The sequence below is a fragment of the Babylonia areolata genome, chromosome 3 (genome assembly GCF_041734735.1).
Source record: "Babylonia areolata isolate BAREFJ2019XMU chromosome 3, ASM4173473v1, whole genome shotgun sequence".
In the NCBI taxonomy this organism is placed as follows: domain Eukaryota; kingdom Metazoa; phylum Mollusca; class Gastropoda; order Neogastropoda; family Buccinidae; genus Babylonia; species Babylonia areolata.
This window is the reverse complement of record NC_134878.1, coordinates 50,379,940-50,398,996: the sequence shown is the minus strand read 5'-3', so window position 1 is coordinate 50,398,996 and position 19,057 is coordinate 50,379,940. Positions and strand designations below refer to the sequence as shown.

The following is a 19,057-nucleotide window of genomic DNA, read 5'->3' as shown; positions in this document are numbered from 1 at the left end:
TTTACACGCACAAATTAGTTTCTCTTATATTGATAAGATAAAGTAGTCTGTATTCTGAAGTGGCGGGCGACCATTCCTTATATATATATATATATATATATATATATATATATATATATATATATATATATATATATGTGTGTGTGTGTGTGTGTGTGTGTGTGTGTGTGTGTGTGTGTGTTTTCTCTCGCTATTTATATTATCTAAATTCTGGGACCTCTTGAAACGAATATTTAATTTCGTGTGCTTTACAAAGCAGGCATGTCAGAAATGACATGTAGCACGTAATCCACCCTCTTAGTCCTTTCACTGCCAAGCTCGCATTTATGCACAGGCGTGGTAGAGGACCCATGTCACTGAAAGGTGACCATTCATTGGTCTGTTGTCCATGAACCTACTACTCTTAATGTCCAGTGGTAGGATAGGCCATGTTTCTATACATCGCAGCGGGAATCCCCAGCTATTCTTAGTCACTGTCTTTTCTGTGTTTATACCACAAGGGAATTTTGTACTCTAAATTGACTAGCGGTGAAAGGGTTAATGAATGGTTACACCTAAAACTGATGCGAAATTACCCTTGTCATGAACACGAACCGACTCTTTCAACTCAAGCCGCTATAGCTGTTGTTTCTTGTTCGTTTGTTTGTTTTGTGTACCTTTGCATAATTTAGGGGGAGGGGGCAATAAGCGGAAAAAGCAGCTATCTGATTGGCAAAGTCTGAATGTACGCGTCACTGAAGACGATTTTGTGGATCTTGCAAGCTGCACATTATTGTGGGAACTGAATTTTTCATCAAATTAAAGTTACAACAACGCGGCTCAAAATAAAGTTGAAAAGCACACAAAATGGATGACAACATTTATACGCTTGGTAACGTTGCTTCCAATAGTACGCACGAAAATTGACACTGTAACAGACGGCCCAGGATTTAGGATAGTACAATTGAAAATTAGCCCTTTGGAAATTTAGTTCAAGTTCCCGGCTGGATCCATATCATCAGCCATCTCAAATGCCGCTGGAACAGCGCGGATCGACCGCAACCGACGTAGTGATTCAATGGGACTAGGCCGCGGCAAGACAAGGCTGTGCCGGTTGTTTTTCAGCTGTTTGTATTTTTATTTGATTTTAATAGGCCGACATTTTACAAAGCAATAAGCTCGGAAAACTTTTTTTTTAAACCCATACCATAAGATCCCTTTTTACTGGGTACTAGGACTGAGTTTGATTCCAGTCCGTATTCACACGAGAAGAAAACACAATAGGAATAGAAAAAAAGAAGAAGACAGACAACCAACAGGCAGACTACACATGATAGTAGATTGTGTATCATCATGAGGTAACGATATTTTCAAAATAACAAGGACCCCATATCTTGACGATAGGTGAACACCACATCCGTTTCTCAGTTGCACACAGTTCCACCGGCAGAACAAAACATTCGGCATAAAATGTAATGGTGAAACGCCGGGTAACTAACCTCTTATAATCATACAGACTGCCACCTGGCGTGGTTAAAGACTAGCATTAGGTATTGAAACAAGAGTTTAGCAGTGAACTCACCCCAGATTTCAGCTGCTGACAGTGTCCTTGGATCGCAATATGGTCGACTTCACTCGGAGAAACTGCCATCGCATGTTTACGTGGCAACAACATCTGATGCGACAACAAACAAAAAACAAATAAACAAAAACAAAACAAAAAGGCGGGGGGGATGAAAAAGGTAAGTTGTTTTTAAAATACAATTTCAGAAAATGAGAGACAATATTTTATCAATGAATATATATTAGAAAGAAACAAAGAATTAAAGTGAAAGCGGGAAAAAGACAGAAAGAGATCGTTCAGTTACAAACCGACCGCACGGATGCTGGTTAAGCTATGTTGCTGAATAGCAACCTACCGTCTTTACAGCAATGAAAAAGAGAAGAAATGGGAGATGTGAAAACTGAACAACAACAAAAGACCGACATGGGGGCAAAAAAAGTGAAAACGAATGAACACACACAGAGAGAGAGAGAGAGAGAGAGAGAGAGAGAGAGAGAATGAAAAGAAAAGGGCATAATCGTTAACAGCCAAAGTATACACACAAGTCGACTGAGACACCTCCACTACCTTCACTTTCGCCCCACTCACCCACCCACCCAAAAAATGGGAGAGAAAAAAAGGTGTGGGAGTCGGGGAATGAAACGACTATTCAAACACACACACACACACACACACACACACACACACAAAACAACAAACAAACTGGGAAATACTGACCACCCACGAAAAGGAAAGCCCTATATTTCGTAACGACTGCGTGGCAGGTGTATGGGGCAATAGTTAAAGTCAAAAACCACCTTATAACAATTTGGTGAGTACACAGTGGGCAAATCTTTCCAGCGGCAATCAAGTCGATTTTTAAAAGAGTCAGTTGATGGAAGGTGCAGTTACAACGCTGTTGGGCAAGGGAAACAACTCTGTTTGAGAATAAAATTCCTCAAATGTTGAGCCTGTGTCGGTTTTTCTGTAGCTTGAGGCTGTGCCCTCGTAGATCTCTTCCGCAGGCAAGCTCGAATTTTCGACTTCGTAGTAACCCTGGAGGCACTTATAGTTAGGCTATACACCTCAGTCATATCTCTTCGGTGGCAGTCTCAGTTTTCAATCTCTCCTGATTTGGTTTATCGGGATAACAGCATTGGCTTTGCTGATATGAACTATGAAAATAGGTTGCAAGCACTTCAGTTATCTAGTTTAGAATATAGGAGACTGTGTGGTGATTTAATAGAGATGTATAAAATGACACATGGATTATATGACAGCAGAACTATAAACTCTTTGTTTACATTGAATGAGAACAGTGCCACAAGAGGCCATTCCTACAAACCGTGCTATTAAAAGTTTCAGTAAAAACTTCCAGATTTGCACATTTCTTTACTGACAGAGTAACAAATGTTTGGAACAATTTGTCACAAGATGTTGTTTCCGCAGGAACAGTGAATACATTTAAAAATTATCTTGATATTCATTTAAAAAATTTTAAATACAAAACTCATTTACATATTTATTGATTTTTCAAGCATTGCGCACTCAATGTTGAAAAATGCACCAGGCATATGTGGGGACTCTCTTTTTCTTCCCCACTTCAAGCGGGCAAAAGGCCTTGTCAGGCCTGCACGCCTTGATATTGATATGATATGATATGATATTGTTGCTCGGCGTCGCACATCCTCCACTTCGCTGCACAATGCTTTCTGATGTGGCTGCCAGACACAGTGACCATGTTCCAATAGTGGTCGGGCAAGGGCCTTGTATAATTGTACAAAGGTCTGATGTGTCAGGTGGTCAAAGGGTCTTCGAATAATGCCAACAATTCTGTTTGCTTTTGCTGTAGATCTGTTCCCTGAAGGATGATAGTCCATTATCAATAAATACTCCTAGGTAAGTCTTTCTCAACCTCACTTTCTGCCAGGATAAACTGTGTCTCACTTCCTTTTGTGTCGCTTGCTTTCATGTTGTATTTCGCATCGGATGATAAATGAAAGGGATAAACAAAAATCACTCACCGAAGGAAGAATTCTGCCGGAACCGCCACCTGACTTCTGTTTACTGACACAAAAGAAGTGCGACAACATCCTGAAAAATCCTGCTACGTTTAAATGTTTGACGTGATAAAAGAAATTAATATAAAATGATCTGATGAGGACAGTTTTGTTTGCCCGCTTGCACGAATCTATAATTACGTCATCTCCCAAATGATCCCAACGCTGACGAAATCGCAGATTATTTCAAGTTCGAACGTCACGACCACGATTTTGGGATATCGAGAAGAAAACAAACGGGTTAAACTCATATATAGTAGTCCGACAGTATTTTTTATCAATGTTCCCACGTGAATTTGTTGCTTCGAATTTTATTTAACTTCTTTTGATTTCTGTTGAGCCTACTTAAGTTTTAAACCAAGTTAATGATGGAGAGAAAACAGTGGTTCTTGTCGACATTTAAAAACAAGTGCAGCATAGTATTATAGTAGTAGTATAGTATAGTATAGTATTTCAACTTAAACTAGGCCGCAAGGCCTTTTGCTGACCTTTTAATCAGAGCTAAGTTACCTAACTGTGGAGCTAATTCTAAACGATCTTTTGGCCGTATCTAAGCATCAGCCGAGTCTGTAACTGAGCAGACCTGATAGGTCAGCCGAGTTGAAATGTTTCTCATTTTCACTCATTTAGTCAATGCCCTTGCCATTTAGACTGGATTGTTATATTCTGGATTGTTTTTTGTTATTATTTCTTTCGGCAGATTCAAAAGCTTATAATTGGTTATATTGCCCCGGAAATGCAGGTGTTGTGGTAAATGAGCGAGCTGACAGGCTTGCTGGTACCGCATCAACGAGCATTCTACATCTGGGAAAATCTGAAATCCTATGGAAAGTAAATGAGTACCGAAAATTACAGGCAAAAGGCCATCACACGAATGGTCGCCTCGCAGAAAGAAAGACAGGGAGAGGGAGCGGCCGTAAAAGTCTAGCTTGAAAGGTAGAGCACGATCCTTTGCAAATCAAACGAATATTGGCATCATTTCTGTAGGATAATATGTATGAAGGGTACGTAACTCACGTTGCTAGTGATTAGATCCGTGTATACGACCCGAGACCATGACAACACAACGCTCAGACGAGAAGTGAATAGCAAACAGCAGTAACGTCTTCACTCGGGCTCATCCTGATACGACATGGCGGCGGCGTAGAAATGATCACAAACCACTTGTCCCACTCCTGAACACAAAAAATCTGGACAAGATGCCAACCAGAATTCAACGCTTTCGCATTCGACAAATGAAATACAATCCCACAGTTACACACGTTGCAGGCAAAAACCAAATCACAGCAGACGCACTTTCACGTGCCCCAGCCAGTGAACCCCAAGAAGCAGACATCAGTCTTCTTGATGATGTAACGGCATACGAAAAACAGACCATCGACATTCTCCAAGCATCATCACAAAAACTGGAAGAAATCAAGTAGATGCAAAAAGCTGATCCAGAAACAGCTGAAGTTAGAGAATAGTGTCAAACTGGCTGGCCTTCCTACCTGCCGGAATCGCCATTACTAAAACAGTACTGGACAAACAGGCAACACTTCACCATTGTCTATGATCTCCTGTCCAATGACCGCATTGTCATTCCCAGTGAACTGAGACTGGGCACTGTTGTGTTGTCGCTCGGACAAATAATAAGCTTAACACATCTCGTCTGTAACAGTCAGGAAATGTGGATCGAATGTAGATGTTTGTGTGTATGTGTGAGCACGCACAGGGAGCGCGCCCGCGTGAGTTTATGTTTCAGGGATCGTGTGCTTTTTATGTGTAGTGTTGGCACTGCAGATAGAAATAGGAAGAAGAGAAGGCGAAAATAGAGAAAACATAATTTACAATGAATGTAATATGGATACTGTTGGGGGTGAATTTCTTTTTGTTTTAGAATGCCCCCAAAATACTGTAATTCGAAATAGATTGATACCACATATATATAAATCACATATGTCAGTGTTCGGTTTATGCAATCTATTCAGTGCTGGGAAGAAAAAAACTTGATTTAATTAAATTCATAAAACTAGGAAAGGGTGTTGTTACATCTAAAACATACTTGTATGTTCAAGTTTGATTTGTTTTGTTGCAAATCATTATCATTAGCGCACACGTCTGTTTGTGCATGCGTGGCTTTGCGTTTTTGCGAGTTTTGGAGACGTCATTGGACTAAGTTGTGATTCAATGAGTATGTATTGTTATTGTATCCTCCACACCCCAAGAGGCAAAAGGATTAAATTTCTTTGAATCTTTGTTTACAAGACCTCAGATATCTGTGAGGCTGCAAATTTGTTGCGTATCTCTTGTGCATGTGTTTGAATGTGTATGTGTGTGTGTTTATTCATAATTTCACACACACACATATATATGTATATATATATAATTATATCTATTAAAAAAATTATGAATAAACACACATATATATATATATTCATACACACATTCCCAACCTGTCAACGACCCTGCACCCAGTCACTAAGTGGTTAGAAAAGGACCAGCATTCAAGGTGGAGGCATTCAAAACTGTTATACAGCTACTGACAAAGACATCAACACTAACTTTCTACAGCCCTACCCGTCCATCAGTGGTCAGTGCAGATGAAAGTTCATTCAGCTTGGGTGGTGTTCTTCTCCAACATGATAGATTGAGGCCCGTCGGTTCATGTTTAAGAACCCTCACATCAACTGAACGCAGCTACAATCTGGTTGAATAAACAGAATGTTTGGCAGCTGTTTGGGCATGTGAAAATTCCCAGACATATCTGACAGGAATGCCTTCCTTCATGCTTCAAACCGACAACAAGCCACTGGTTCCCTGATCAACAAAAGGATCTCCAGGACACTCCCTCCCATCTGGTGTCAGTGAATGCTGATGCGTCTCATGATATTCAGTGCGAAAGCTGTCTGCTCCCCAGGGGAAACACTCATTGTGGCTGACACACTCTCAAGAAGTCCTCAAGAGTAAATAGGAAACACAAAAGAAGTCCATCAGCTGATAGAAGACACTGAAGCACACTGACACCATTAAATGATGACAGGAAGTTACCGACACCTGTTGGGTGGTAAACACAAAACTCTTCATAAAATTGCAGAACGGGAGTGTTTTGTTTTTGTTGAAAGGATGGTATGTGTGACTGAGGTAAATGAAAAACAATAGGTAAAAAAGAAACATTTTTCTTAGGTATAAGATTTATATGTTTGAAATACATGTATTGCTATTAATGTTTTCTCTTCTTACAAGGCATATGTATTATAGCTGTCAGTTCCAACCATGTCCAACATTCCAACACATCATGTGTGCTCATAACACTTTTCTTTGTGTCCTGATACCGTGTTGACATGTACTCATATAATCATAATGGTTCACTTTTCCGAACACCAACTATCAAGCACAATGAAACATCACACATATGCTGTTTTCAGAAAAAGTGCAACATGTTTATTTTTCATGCCATCACTTTCACAAAAGGCATCAAAACTTGCACTTGTGCTGTAATTCAATTGTTTTTTCAAATTGTGTTAACCAAGAGACATGAGCTGAACATTTACAATGTAACAACAAATAAAAACCAATAAGATTAAGAAGCAGTGTTCATGGTTTCACTTTCCAGTAGAGATTTGTTCAAACAAACATGGATTTCTAGCATACTGACTAAACAATCAGATAAGATCACCACAAACGAATTACAATCTTTGAACCCCAGTCGAATAGGCCCGTCTGTTATGATTTCGTACATAGTCAATATATTTTCTCTTATTATATGTTCTTTAAATTGAAGACACTTATCCAATGAAATCAGCTGTAAATGTCTTCCTTCTGCCTTTGGCACTATTTGATTCAAAGTCTCATTTCACAAGAGAAAGGAAAGTGGGGAATGAGGTGGGGTGTTCAGGGAGTGGGGAGAGAAGAGTGTAATGGGGATGGGACTATACATTAAAAAAAAAAATTTAAAAAAATGTATTTGACATTTCAAGACTTTGTCTTAAATCTAAAACTTCTTTTAAAACAAACCTGTTCTTCTTTAAGACAAGGGAAAGCATTCAATACATATTTTGTTACAGCATCATTGCTGCAGTACTGACAGCACAGCTTACCAATGGAGTCACTCTTATTTTTCTTTTTAAAAATCAACTCAAGGACCAGAACTGCGAAGCTGACAGCTCTTATTATGGGATAAAAAGAAAGCCCAATCACTAAATTTGAAATCAAGTCATTTCAATGAACACTGTCTCTCTCCATATTTCTAATACTCTGCCTGTAAATAATATGTTCACCCATTTCACTCTGGCTTTCAGAATGACATTTGTTTCACATTGTTAACATTAACAATTGCCTTCTGTAAGCAATCAACACAATTTTTAGCCAATGTTGACCACAGATAATTCTAACATCTCAATTTGAAACAGAAAGAACAAGGGTTTAGTGTTATAACCATCACACAAGACTAAATGCGTGTTCATTCTGTTGTTTTCTGGTAACATTTCTCGTTTTCATATTAACAATTAAGCAGCATCAATTTAGAACACCAGGTGATTGCGTACATAATGTTGTGCGTTGGATAGTTTGTCTTCATGTTTTAATGTTGAAATGAATGGAAGGCCTTGTAATTTTTGTTTGATATTGACACTCTGGACCCGTTCAGACTTCACATGTTCGTTCTTAGTTCTGTGTTCAAATTTACAATTTTCACTTTAGGCAGAATTTGCCTAAATTGAAATTGAACATCAAGTAACTTTCTGCACTATTTGCAACACCTGCATTCACATTCATAAAAACAATTTTATACATTATACATGTCATATGAACACAGCCAAGTCCAACAGACTAGCATGATTAAAGAACAAAACACATGGAAACCAGCTTAACACACAAGCATGCACACACACAAACCAAAAAATCAAGTCTCTCATTCATTTATCATCTACCTCAGAACCCCTCCACTGCTTTCATGTCATGAGAATCTGTGACAATCACTTACAAAAGTGTAATCATAAAACTTTCTTTGAAGTAAAAATTGTCATCTTCAGCACAGCATGGCACTGAGATCACCAATAAAAGGAGTTGGTGAGGAAACTGGCAGCAGCACTGAACCATCGGGAAGCTGTGCTGTCACCTGTGCCTCCTGTGGAGATAGCATTCTTGTCATCTTGCTGCACATGTTTTTCCTCTTCATCATCAGACAAATATGGGGGCAGTAAGCTGTCGTTCTCCTTTCCATGGGATGCTGCAGGTGTGTCGGTGGAAATCCCACCACTCACATTGAAAGCAACAAGGGACTGGACAAACCGAGAACAAACAATGAAAAAGTGTTATTTTGCATTTTGAGCCTTTGTGTGTAAGACAGGTTTGAATGGTATCAAATATGAAAAGCAGACTTTCTGTGATATAATGCCTAATTTGACCTTTCTTGCAACAAGCAAATAAGAAAATGTTATTGTTATAACAGAACTTTGATTTCATTGATTTTTCCCCAATAAAAAAACAACAACGACGAACAGTATTCTTAAAAGCTTACTTACTGTTGAATCGTAAGTATTCAAAGTAAAATGTTTAAATATTCAAAACTTAATATCTCTATAAATCTTGTAGGTAATCTAACATTTATCTCACAATTTATAGAAAAAAAATTATTTCAAAAAAGATATAAAACATTAAGTCTAGATATATTTAGCTTTTGTTAAAGATCAGGAACAGCATATGCAGTTAACTTTGAACAAAGGGCACAAATAATCACAAATGATGGTTCCCTGAGGACCGCAACGCTGGGACTGTAACAGATGCATCTGGGTGTGGCAATGTATTGGGGACTAGCAATGAGTGGGATGGGAGTAATGCCACTGAAACGGTGCAGATGATGCGGCAGTAAAAAAACGCAAAAAACAATGACAAAAAATTACAAATGTCTATGCTAAAATCTCCATAGCCGTAGCAAAGTGGTTAACATTGCGGACTGACAGCTGGAAGGGTGCAGGTTAGTTTTTCGGCCCGTGTCTGGCTTCTACCCAGAGCTGAGTGTGCCATGGGCTTAATTGGGAATACCTGGACCACACAGTTGAGTATCATCCACTTAACGGATGAGTCTTTGGGTGTGTTTCTCTAGTCTAATTTCCTGACCAACAATGCAAGTGTCTGTATCTCTCAGGCCTGGTTAACTCTCTCCAGACGACGGAATGCGTGAGCATTCCTACATAAAATGTATTCGGTTTCGGACGACGGACGAAGGAATGGAATAGCATTTTCCAAAAATAAAAATCCATCATGCACTGTACACATGATTTTGTGATTAGCCAAGCAGAGTGTGCTGTTCTGGGTCACTCCACAACCGAATGGTATGATTGGCCAGCCTGTCATGTGTGGCCAGTCTTGCACACACACTGACAAAGTCACTGACCAGTTGTCTGCTCGCGTGCCAGCCTGTTAGCAAAGCAGGTTCTTCTCAAAAGGTTGTGGAGTGAACAAGGCAGCGACAACAACGTTTTAGTATTACCGACGTACTTGAAATACTACACAAACTGAAGGGTCGGATATTGAAGAGGTGGATGATGACGAAGAAGAAAGTGAATTAAGTGCAGAAAGCGAGCATGGGTATGGTGATTCGGGTAAGAAATTGGCATTATTTTCTATATAATGGCAAAAGTATAAAAATAATATTTTCTTTATATATAATAGCCCAACACATAATAAACCAATTCTGAAAGTTTCATTTTCTTACTCTGTATTTTGTATTTTTTCTAATTTTTTCTTCCTAACCCTCACAAATGGGCCATCTGTGGGAAAAAGCATGGGAGAAAACTTGTTGTCCCGAATGAGTTAACACCGGGATATCATTATGACAGGAAGCGTAGAGTACAGCTTTGTCACAAGTCCCGAAGGTAAATGAACGTCCAAAGCAGCATCATCATCATCATCATCATCATCATCTTCCTCCTCCATCATCAATAAATTTTTGTCTTTAAATGTCCCAAATTATACGACTTTTCATGCCCTGCTCTCATGGTGGCCTCAGTTATGATACCCTCCAACTTCCGTGCTTAGGGTGAGTCCTGTCAAGGTCTTCAGTGCCGGCAGATTCATTGGGGGCCGTCATTGGAGAGACATGGTGACTGTCTCCGCTCTGGGAGGGACACTCACTCATCTCATCAGAACAGGCACTACTTGAACACCACCAAAGTGACTCGCAGGGTTTCCTCTGGTGTGTGGTCTCCTGGCGACCTAACATCGATGGTTCCCTGGGGACTGCTGAAGCTGGGACTGTGACAGACGAATCCGGGTGTTGCTGTGTATGGGCGGCTCAGAATGAGTGGTGTGGGAGTAATGCTTATGAAACGGTGTAGATAGTGGGGCAGCAAAAAACAACAGAAACAACAACAAACCAACCAAAAATAAGTCCATTTTCCAGTACTTACCTCATCTCCATTTTCATTCCTTATCACTTGCTGGGCTGACATGGTCATTGACTTGGTCACAGCCCGAACCAAGGACTGAAAAATGGTAGAATATCTTAGCATAAATCAATCAATGATAGTGATCAGCATCTGTTAAGCACTTAAAAAGTTCAATCAGAAAAACCCTCCTCATCAAACAAGAACAAGGGAACATACACTGTTCCACTCAGCATGTATAAGAACTACCCATTCCTTCCTAGTAAAAAAGCATGCGATACTTGAGTCTCAAAAGATACACACAGATTACACAATGACTAAAATAAAAACAAAAAAACAAAACAAAACGTTCTGAAGGTCATGCGTGAGACAGTTCTAGTTGCATACATTAAAAAGAAAAAATATATATACATATACAATATATATATATATTCCAACCAACAAATGTTACCACCCCCACACCATCCTCTTCTCCTTGTTCCCTCACTCACCTCGGGTCTAACATCAGGCTTGGTGCGAAGGAGAAACTGCTTTTTACCAGAGTCAAAGGTCACGCTCACCACTCCTTTCACATGCAGCAGCAGCCGTATGCACAGGTCGCGGTCAGCCTTGAAAATAAAAACAGCCCTTGAAAATGTCAACCAGACATGCTGCAAGTCTTTTTCTTTTTTTTAAATCTTTTCAAAAATATAAATACTTGCACAAAAATGTGTGTGTGTGTTCATGTGAGTTTGATTTGTGTACATATATGTATATGAAGCATAAACTATAATATCAGCTATCAATAAAGTCTGCCATAAATATTTGCTTTTATTCTTCTATTTTTCTCTCCTCTTCTAATTTCTTTTTCAACAAGGAAGTTGGGAGAGAAAGTCTGTTAAAAAAAGAAGAAAAAAAAGAAGAATGTTTTAATCTAATATGTCAGCACTTCATTGTAACTATTGTCAATCTGATGATGCATTGTATTTTACAGTTGATCATCTACCTTCAATTTTCCTCTCCATTTTCTATGCAAAATCATGAATGATACTTGGCAAACCCATTTTCCCCCTTGTATAAAAGCTCCACAATTAATTGTACACAAGTTAAAACACACGGACAAAATGACAGAGAGAAATGAAGTGATGCATGAAAGCAAGACTATGTGAAAAAGAAGTCACAGATAATTGGAGAGAGAGTGGATAAATGAGAAAGAGAGCTAAGAATAAAGGGATAACACTTTTGACAAAATCTTTTCAGGCAAATTTTCCATCATTTGGTAAGCTGATTTATTTTTCTTCTTCATATATAAACTTTTTTTTTCAAACTTCTGCCAGTGAATTTGGCCTGTTCTGCTGGTCTTTTACTGACAAGTCGAGATGATTTGAATCAATCACCAGAATGTGTTGTCATATTAATAATAAAAGCAAGCATGATGCAGATCAGCAGCTGAAGCATATCACATTCAATCATTTTGTTTATAGCCTTGCCAACTACAAAGGGACCTTTTCAGGGCTGAATTCCCCTCAGTTTGGTTTGAAGAGAACCAAAGCTTATCTTTAAAAATCTATCAAGACAATCAAAAGACCAATTCACCCATAACTCGTTCAGAAAATTTAAACCAAGTTAATGATATTGGAAATAACATAAAAAGCCCAAGTCACCACCTCTGTTTCAGTCCACATAGAATTATCAAAAACACAGATTTCCTTCAAGAACTGAAAAAGAGTATCCAGGAGAAAACATCCCGGAACAAGATCATGGAGCTAGCTGTAAATTAATGTTTGTGTCTGTTGTCTCTTCTTGTGGCCACTGCTGAGGTGGCTGGTGAGCTGCAGTCTACAATACCTGATTCTGAATCCCTCGTATTTGCAAAACCACAGACTTTGTACTCTTGACACTCCCTTTTCCTTTCACACTCCCACTTGTTCTGAAAACATAAAAGAGGATAGTTAAAAACATCTTTTCAAAATCAGATTATACACCACTCCAGGTGAGTGTGACCCTGTGATAAAACTGGTAAGTCATTATTAACCAAGAAGTTTCATTTGCAAGTGTGTGTGTGTGTCTGTGTGTGTGTGTGTGTGTGTGTGTGTCTGTGTGTGTGTGTGTCTGTGTGTGTGTGTCTGTGTCTGTGTGTGTGTGTCTGTGTGTGTCTGTGTGTGTGTCTGTCTGTCTGTCTGTGTATCTGTGTGTGTGTGTGTGTGTGTGTGTGTGTGTGTGTGTGTGTGTGAGTGTGTGTGAGAGAGAGAGACATGAGTGAATGTTTAGGAGTGAGAGAGAGAGTGTGTGTATGCGTGCTTGCCTGCTCATTTCTAGCATTTTTCGCACCTTCAAACTGCCAGGTTTTCTTCTTTTTTTGTTTGTTATTACTAATGTTCACCCACAAACACCAGGTTCCTACACTTAATCTGCTTCTAGACACACATACACTGTACTTATTTATTACAGAATGTAGAAAAGAAGACAGCTTCCAATGATGACAATACTGTTTCAACACAAAAACTAATTCACAAAGAGTGCTAAGTAAAACCAATTCTTCACTTGCTTTTGACTGATGCCTTGATAACACTCTCAGCTAACATAAAAATGTGTCATAATCAAAGATGTGACCAAACGAAATTCCATGCTTTTTCTAGACCAGAGAGAAACTTTTCCATATCAAATGCAAAGCCAAACTGAATAAAATGTTTGCTTATCCACAAATGAAAGAGATCAGCGGATATCCCAGTAATGATGGTGAATTTTCATCACTTTTATAATTATCTTTTTCTAGAGGTGTTTTTTTTCCAAATATTCTTATTCAGACAAGGCTTCACATATAAAATATAATATTTAACATTAGGAACTTACAACAACATAATTATTGCTCTACATATCAATCATTCCACATCAAGCATCATATCAGTTGATTTTTTGGAGTATTTCTTTTTTAATTGCATCAAGCTCTCAGTTGAATACAATGAATGGTACTGGTCACAAGTTTTATTAAAATCCCAAAACTTTTCTGGTTTTCAAGAACCTGAAGGGCAAAACATTTTCCCAAGACTTAACAGCCCTGGGAATGGTTATCTCATTTTTTCCAATACTTTCCAGTTTCTGTAAGAACCCTGATAATCATTGCAATACTCTGAGGTGAGGGCTGAGAAAGAGAGATTCACCTGGAAACATTTGAGTTGCTTGAATCCCGAAGAGGGGTGGCCGGGGTTTCCGTCAACAGACCATACAGCTGGTCAGCCAGTGTCTGCACGGTTTCTTCATGCTCAGATCTGCAAGTTGATGTACTAGAGAATGCTGCGAAAGCTATTGGTCATAACATGTATTATAAGTGTTCAATAAGCCTTAACCTTTCAAATAAAGTGACAATTACAAGTTACAACCATTAGATGACATGACAGGTGACTGCCCACAAATAAACAGAGGGAGGTAGAGAGGGTAAGAAGGGAGCAATTTAATAAGGAATCACAAGTTCATTAACAGTGGTGGTGATGTATGACAGGTTGAAATAAAAAGAGAGAGAGAAGAAAGTGGCATCATATCAAGAAAAAGAGCAACGCAATACACAAATTTGTTTAAAATGTTAGGCAAGTGTTACGCCAAAAAACATATGTATGGGTCTGTGTGTACCCACAGGTGCATATTTATGTGTTTTTCTTCATATTGTGGAAAGGTGATGCTTTTATTGGGCTTGATTTCCTATGACTAAGCTGTGTGTGTTTTTGTTACGTACATGGTGTGCCAGTTTTACTGTTCCCCTTGTAATCTGTATGTGTCAGAGTTCACCAGATATAATTTCTCTTATTCAGATCATAAAGTTATTCTGTCTCTGAAACAATGAAGCCCTGCCATATAATTTCAAGCCCTTTCCAATAATGATTATATTCTGTATCCAATAAAACTGCATCAGTCAGTCAAGCAAGACTGCACACAAACTGGTTAAGGGTGAAAAACTGCACTCCACAGACAGATTATGACATAATGAAACACATTCACAACCAAATATGTTTAATGCTGATAACTAGTGAATAAGTAATATCACATTGTTCACAACTTTTCTAGCCTAGAATACTGTGATAACTCTGATATGTCAATGCAACACATGCTGAAAACAAGGAAAACATGGCCAGTCATGTTGCAAGCTCAGAAAATTCCCAGATAACTTTTAGGCGTCCTGGGATCAAGTAAATAAAAATTCTGCTTGAAGGGAGGTGTTCAAGTGAAAAGGGGAGGAGGGAAGTGTAATCAATCTGCACTGAAGCAGACTGCTAAGTCAACCTTTCACTGACACAGTCAGAAAATGGTTGCCCAATGGAAAATTAGAGAGGGCATTTCCACTTGTCTGCCAGGTTTAGTTATCCTGGACAATTGGATGGGTTGGTATTTTCAGCCTGTGTTGTCCAACACTACACAACCCTACTATCCAACCAACCTGTGGAGAAGCACCTCCAGCTGTTCCAAAATGCCTATGTGAGCAGCTATGGTGGGTCGAGACTCTTTGTCCTCGCTCAGCAGCAGCAGAGTCTGCAATGTGACATTCCTTCACATCACTTTCATCCAAATACACACGTGACCAGCTTCAGTGCTAGTCTCTCCCAAAACGTTCATATGTAGCAAGTAGGTTCCCAAGTGTGTGAGTGTGTTCGCAAGAATAATGTAATTGTATGCCCCATGTGTGGGTATTGCATCACTGTGACAAGTATGTGTTCACATCATCACTATAATAATATATTATACATTTCATCTTTATGTGCTGGCAGTATATGTGCAAGTAACAGTGTCCATGTGTTTGTGCCGATGGTTGTGGTGGACCCATTCCTTTTCAGTGTGTGTATTTTTCATACTTTTTTGTATATACGAGTGTGTGGGCATGATCAACTGGGCCATATAAAGGCAAACAGCTGACTGACTGACAGACTGATTGTGTGTGCTTATATCTGCATGGATGTGAGAAAGAACATGCTATGTGTGTGTGTCTGAGGCACAATGATTTCCATATATTACTGTCTACATGGTGACGCAGTTATTCTATACCTCCAGAGCAAGGATAACAACAGACGGTTCAGGGTTGGACAGCACCAACACAAGTCCTCCCATGCATGTGGTGTCCTGTCAAAAACAGTTTTAAAAAATGTCAGCACAGAAAAACCAAGAGGTATAAACCTGACTGTAGTCTACAGAGCTATACACTTGATGACCTTACCAATCACATTTTTACACACACACACACACACACACATACATATATATATAATTATATATATATATATTTCAAAGTCTGAATTAACTGTCAACAGATCTGTAAGTGGGAATCAGAAATAAAAACACGCCTTGAATTAACTGTCAACAGATCTTAAGTGGGAATCAGAAATAAAAACATGCATTGGGTAACACTGATGTACTATGTGGAAATGGAACAAGATCTCTGTGTTTTACAATTTGAATTTGTCAAAACTTAAGGTAAAGGTACATGTAGCTTTGACTGACTTACTTCAGTGCAGGAATTGTGAACATAATCATTATACTGATAAACAAGAAAATCATGAGTGTGGGTTGTTGATTTGTTGGCGGTCAGTTTTCTTTTCGTGTGTGCAAAGAATTTCTTCTTCTCTGTCTCACGTTATTGCCATACTTTAACTATAATTCAAATGTGAAATTTGTTGGTTTATTTGAAAAAGATGAGGAAGCAGAAAAAAAGAAAATGCAATTTCACTATTAATAACAACCAAAACTTTATTTAGAGATAGCAGATGATGAATACAACTTGACATCAAATATTGTCAGCAACATGCTTAGTGATTGATAAAATTAATATTCATCTAAATAACATGAAAGAAAAATAAGTAATTCAAACTAAGGAAAAAACAAACAAAAAAAACTAAACAAGTGAAAGGAATTTTATGCATCGACAAATTTTTTTGTTGAGCATGCATGTTATGTATCAAAATAAAACTAATATATTCAAACCATTTTTATTTAATATGCGTGAGCATGCATGTGTGCATGGTGTGTGTGTGTGTGTGTGTGTGCTACTGTTCTCATACATGTACATGTTTGCTTATTTACTATCAATATTGTATTCTTGTTTTACTTATATTTATCATTATTATTAGTATTTTCTTCTTTTTTCATTCTTTCTTTCTTTCTTTCTTTCTTAATTTAAATATTCATTTACTTCTTCTTCTTTTTTTCTCTCAGGGCCTGACTAAGTGCGTTGGGTTACGCTGCTGGTCATGCATCTGCTTGGCAGATGTGGTGTAGCGTATATGGATTTGTCCGAATGCAGTGACACCTCCTTGAGCTACTGATACTGATAGTAATAGTGATACTGTACATGTGCGTATACTATTCACTAACACAGTAACTGTGACTCACTGTGCTTAGTGTAAGGTCAATTAAAACTGCAAATGAAAAATGCATATTTTCTCCCTTAGTGTTTGATACAACTATAGCAGGCTCACTTACAAGCAAGGGCCGCTTTTTTGGATCAGCAGCCATCATCTTCATAGCAGTGACTGCATCTGTAGACACCATTTTGGCTGTCATCTGAAACAAAGTAAACTTGTAAATCAATGTTGTAAAAATACAACAACAAACAAAACCCCACCACACCACCACCACTTGTATCATGTCATGTCATTTAACAATCCAAATCAGACATTTTTAAAGCAAAAGTTTAAGTTCTTTAGTCAAGTTAGTGTGTGTATAACCTGCTGACATTTACATTTAATTAGATAATCAATTTCATAAACCATATGGCAATATCCACATTTCTTCCCCTATACTCTTTCGCTTTGAAGAGGGAAAACTTTGTAAATTGGTCAATAACACTGAAATATAAAATTTTATGCTCTACATTTCTGCCCCTCCACTCTTGTTGGCCTTCTTTACAGCATTCAAGATAGGAAAAAAAAGGTAGAGTATATATCACTTCTTTTTTTTCTTTTTTTTTGGCCTACAAATCATTCCATTTTCAAATCAAACGTGAATGGAAAGAGTACAGGGGAAGAAATGTGGATATTGTCAAAAGTATGCCCAAAGATAGGACTTACAAGGGCTTTAGAATGTAGTCTATACTAGTAGTAGTAGTGTAGGGACTGGCATTTGCCTAGACCTCACGGCCTTTATTATGTCCCCTTCAATATCAGTCTCCTTTTATTTGTGGGATACATATGTTTTCTTTTACACGTACTGTAAATCACTCGTCAAAGTCAATAAATTTTTCTTTTAAATTGATGTTCATGTCAAGGAGATTTTTGAACGCATTAGTATTTTGTGCAAGTTTAGTTTCGATAGGTAGCACATTCCATATATGTGCAATTCTATTAGCGAATGAATTTTTCCTTAGGGGTTAGTATTACAGTGCTCTTTAAAAATTTTCATTATTGAATTTCTTGTACTCTCATAATCTGACATTCTAAAATATTATTCACATTTACTTCATTATAGCAATCTAACATTTTGTATGTTTCTGTTAAATCCCCCCTTAGCCTTCTACCCTTTGTTTAATGACTGTAGATTTAAGTATATAAGTCTCTGTTGATAGCTCATAGATTTACATTCTTTTAATAATTTAGTTGCTCTTCTTTGTACCCTTTCTATAGCTATAGATTGTCCCTTGAGGTATGGGTGCCACACAATATTACCATATTCCACTTGCGATCAAACCAATGCTTTATACAGCTTAAGAAATATATCTTTATCTAAATAGGTAAATGTTCTCTTAATTATTCCTATCATCTGGTTGGCTTTATTTATTATATTCTGTATATGTATGTCAAATGATAGTTTATTATCAAAAATTATGCCAAGGTCTTTCTCACTTTGACATTTTTCAATGTCCTGTGTGGTGTCTTCTATTATCGTATGGTATTTGTTTTCTGGATTTTTTCTTGCACATATTTCTTCCCATGTGCATTACTTTACACTTTACTGTATACGGGGTGTCTTTCAGTCTTTCACTATGTTAGTATCAGAACCAACTTTCATATCATATCAATGTTTGGCAACATCTGTGGGCTTGATTTGCCTTGGCTTCAGTCTGCTCTGTATACTTTATGTCATGTGTGTTGATTGTAGCTGTGTACAGCAAAGAAGACAGTTTAGATTCTGTCATAGGAAGCCTTGCTGAC

The 19,057-nt window shown here is 38.1% G+C and overlaps 2 protein-coding genes across 3 annotated transcripts in view; both read right to left on the bottom strand.

The window, feature by feature from the left end:
* LOC143280077 (coiled-coil and C2 domain-containing protein 2A-like) overlaps positions 1-19,057 on the bottom strand; it is a 269,519-nt gene that overhangs the window by 130,604 nt on the left and 119,858 nt on the right. The gene's annotated exons all lie outside the window — the stretch shown is intronic.
* The window catches only part of LOC143280079 (armadillo repeat-containing protein 1-like), a 12,550-nt gene continuing 490 nt past the window's right edge, over positions 6,998-19,057 (bottom strand). Inside the window, exons 2-9 of the mRNA XM_076584588.1 lie at positions 17,391-17,471; positions 15,960-16,034; positions 15,358-15,449; positions 14,090-14,197; positions 12,777-12,858; positions 11,441-11,557; positions 10,974-11,048; positions 6,998-8,843 (exon numbers count right to left, since the gene is read on the bottom strand). Coding sequence (XP_076440703.1) covers positions 8,613-8,843; positions 10,974-11,048; positions 11,441-11,557; positions 12,777-12,858; positions 14,090-14,197; positions 15,358-15,449; positions 15,960-16,034; positions 17,391-17,471 — 861 coding nt within the window. The 3' untranslated portion in view covers positions 6,998-8,612. The remainder of the gene's footprint in view (positions 8,844-10,973; positions 11,049-11,440; positions 11,558-12,776; positions 12,859-14,089; positions 14,198-15,357; positions 15,450-15,959; positions 16,035-17,390; positions 17,472-19,057) is intronic.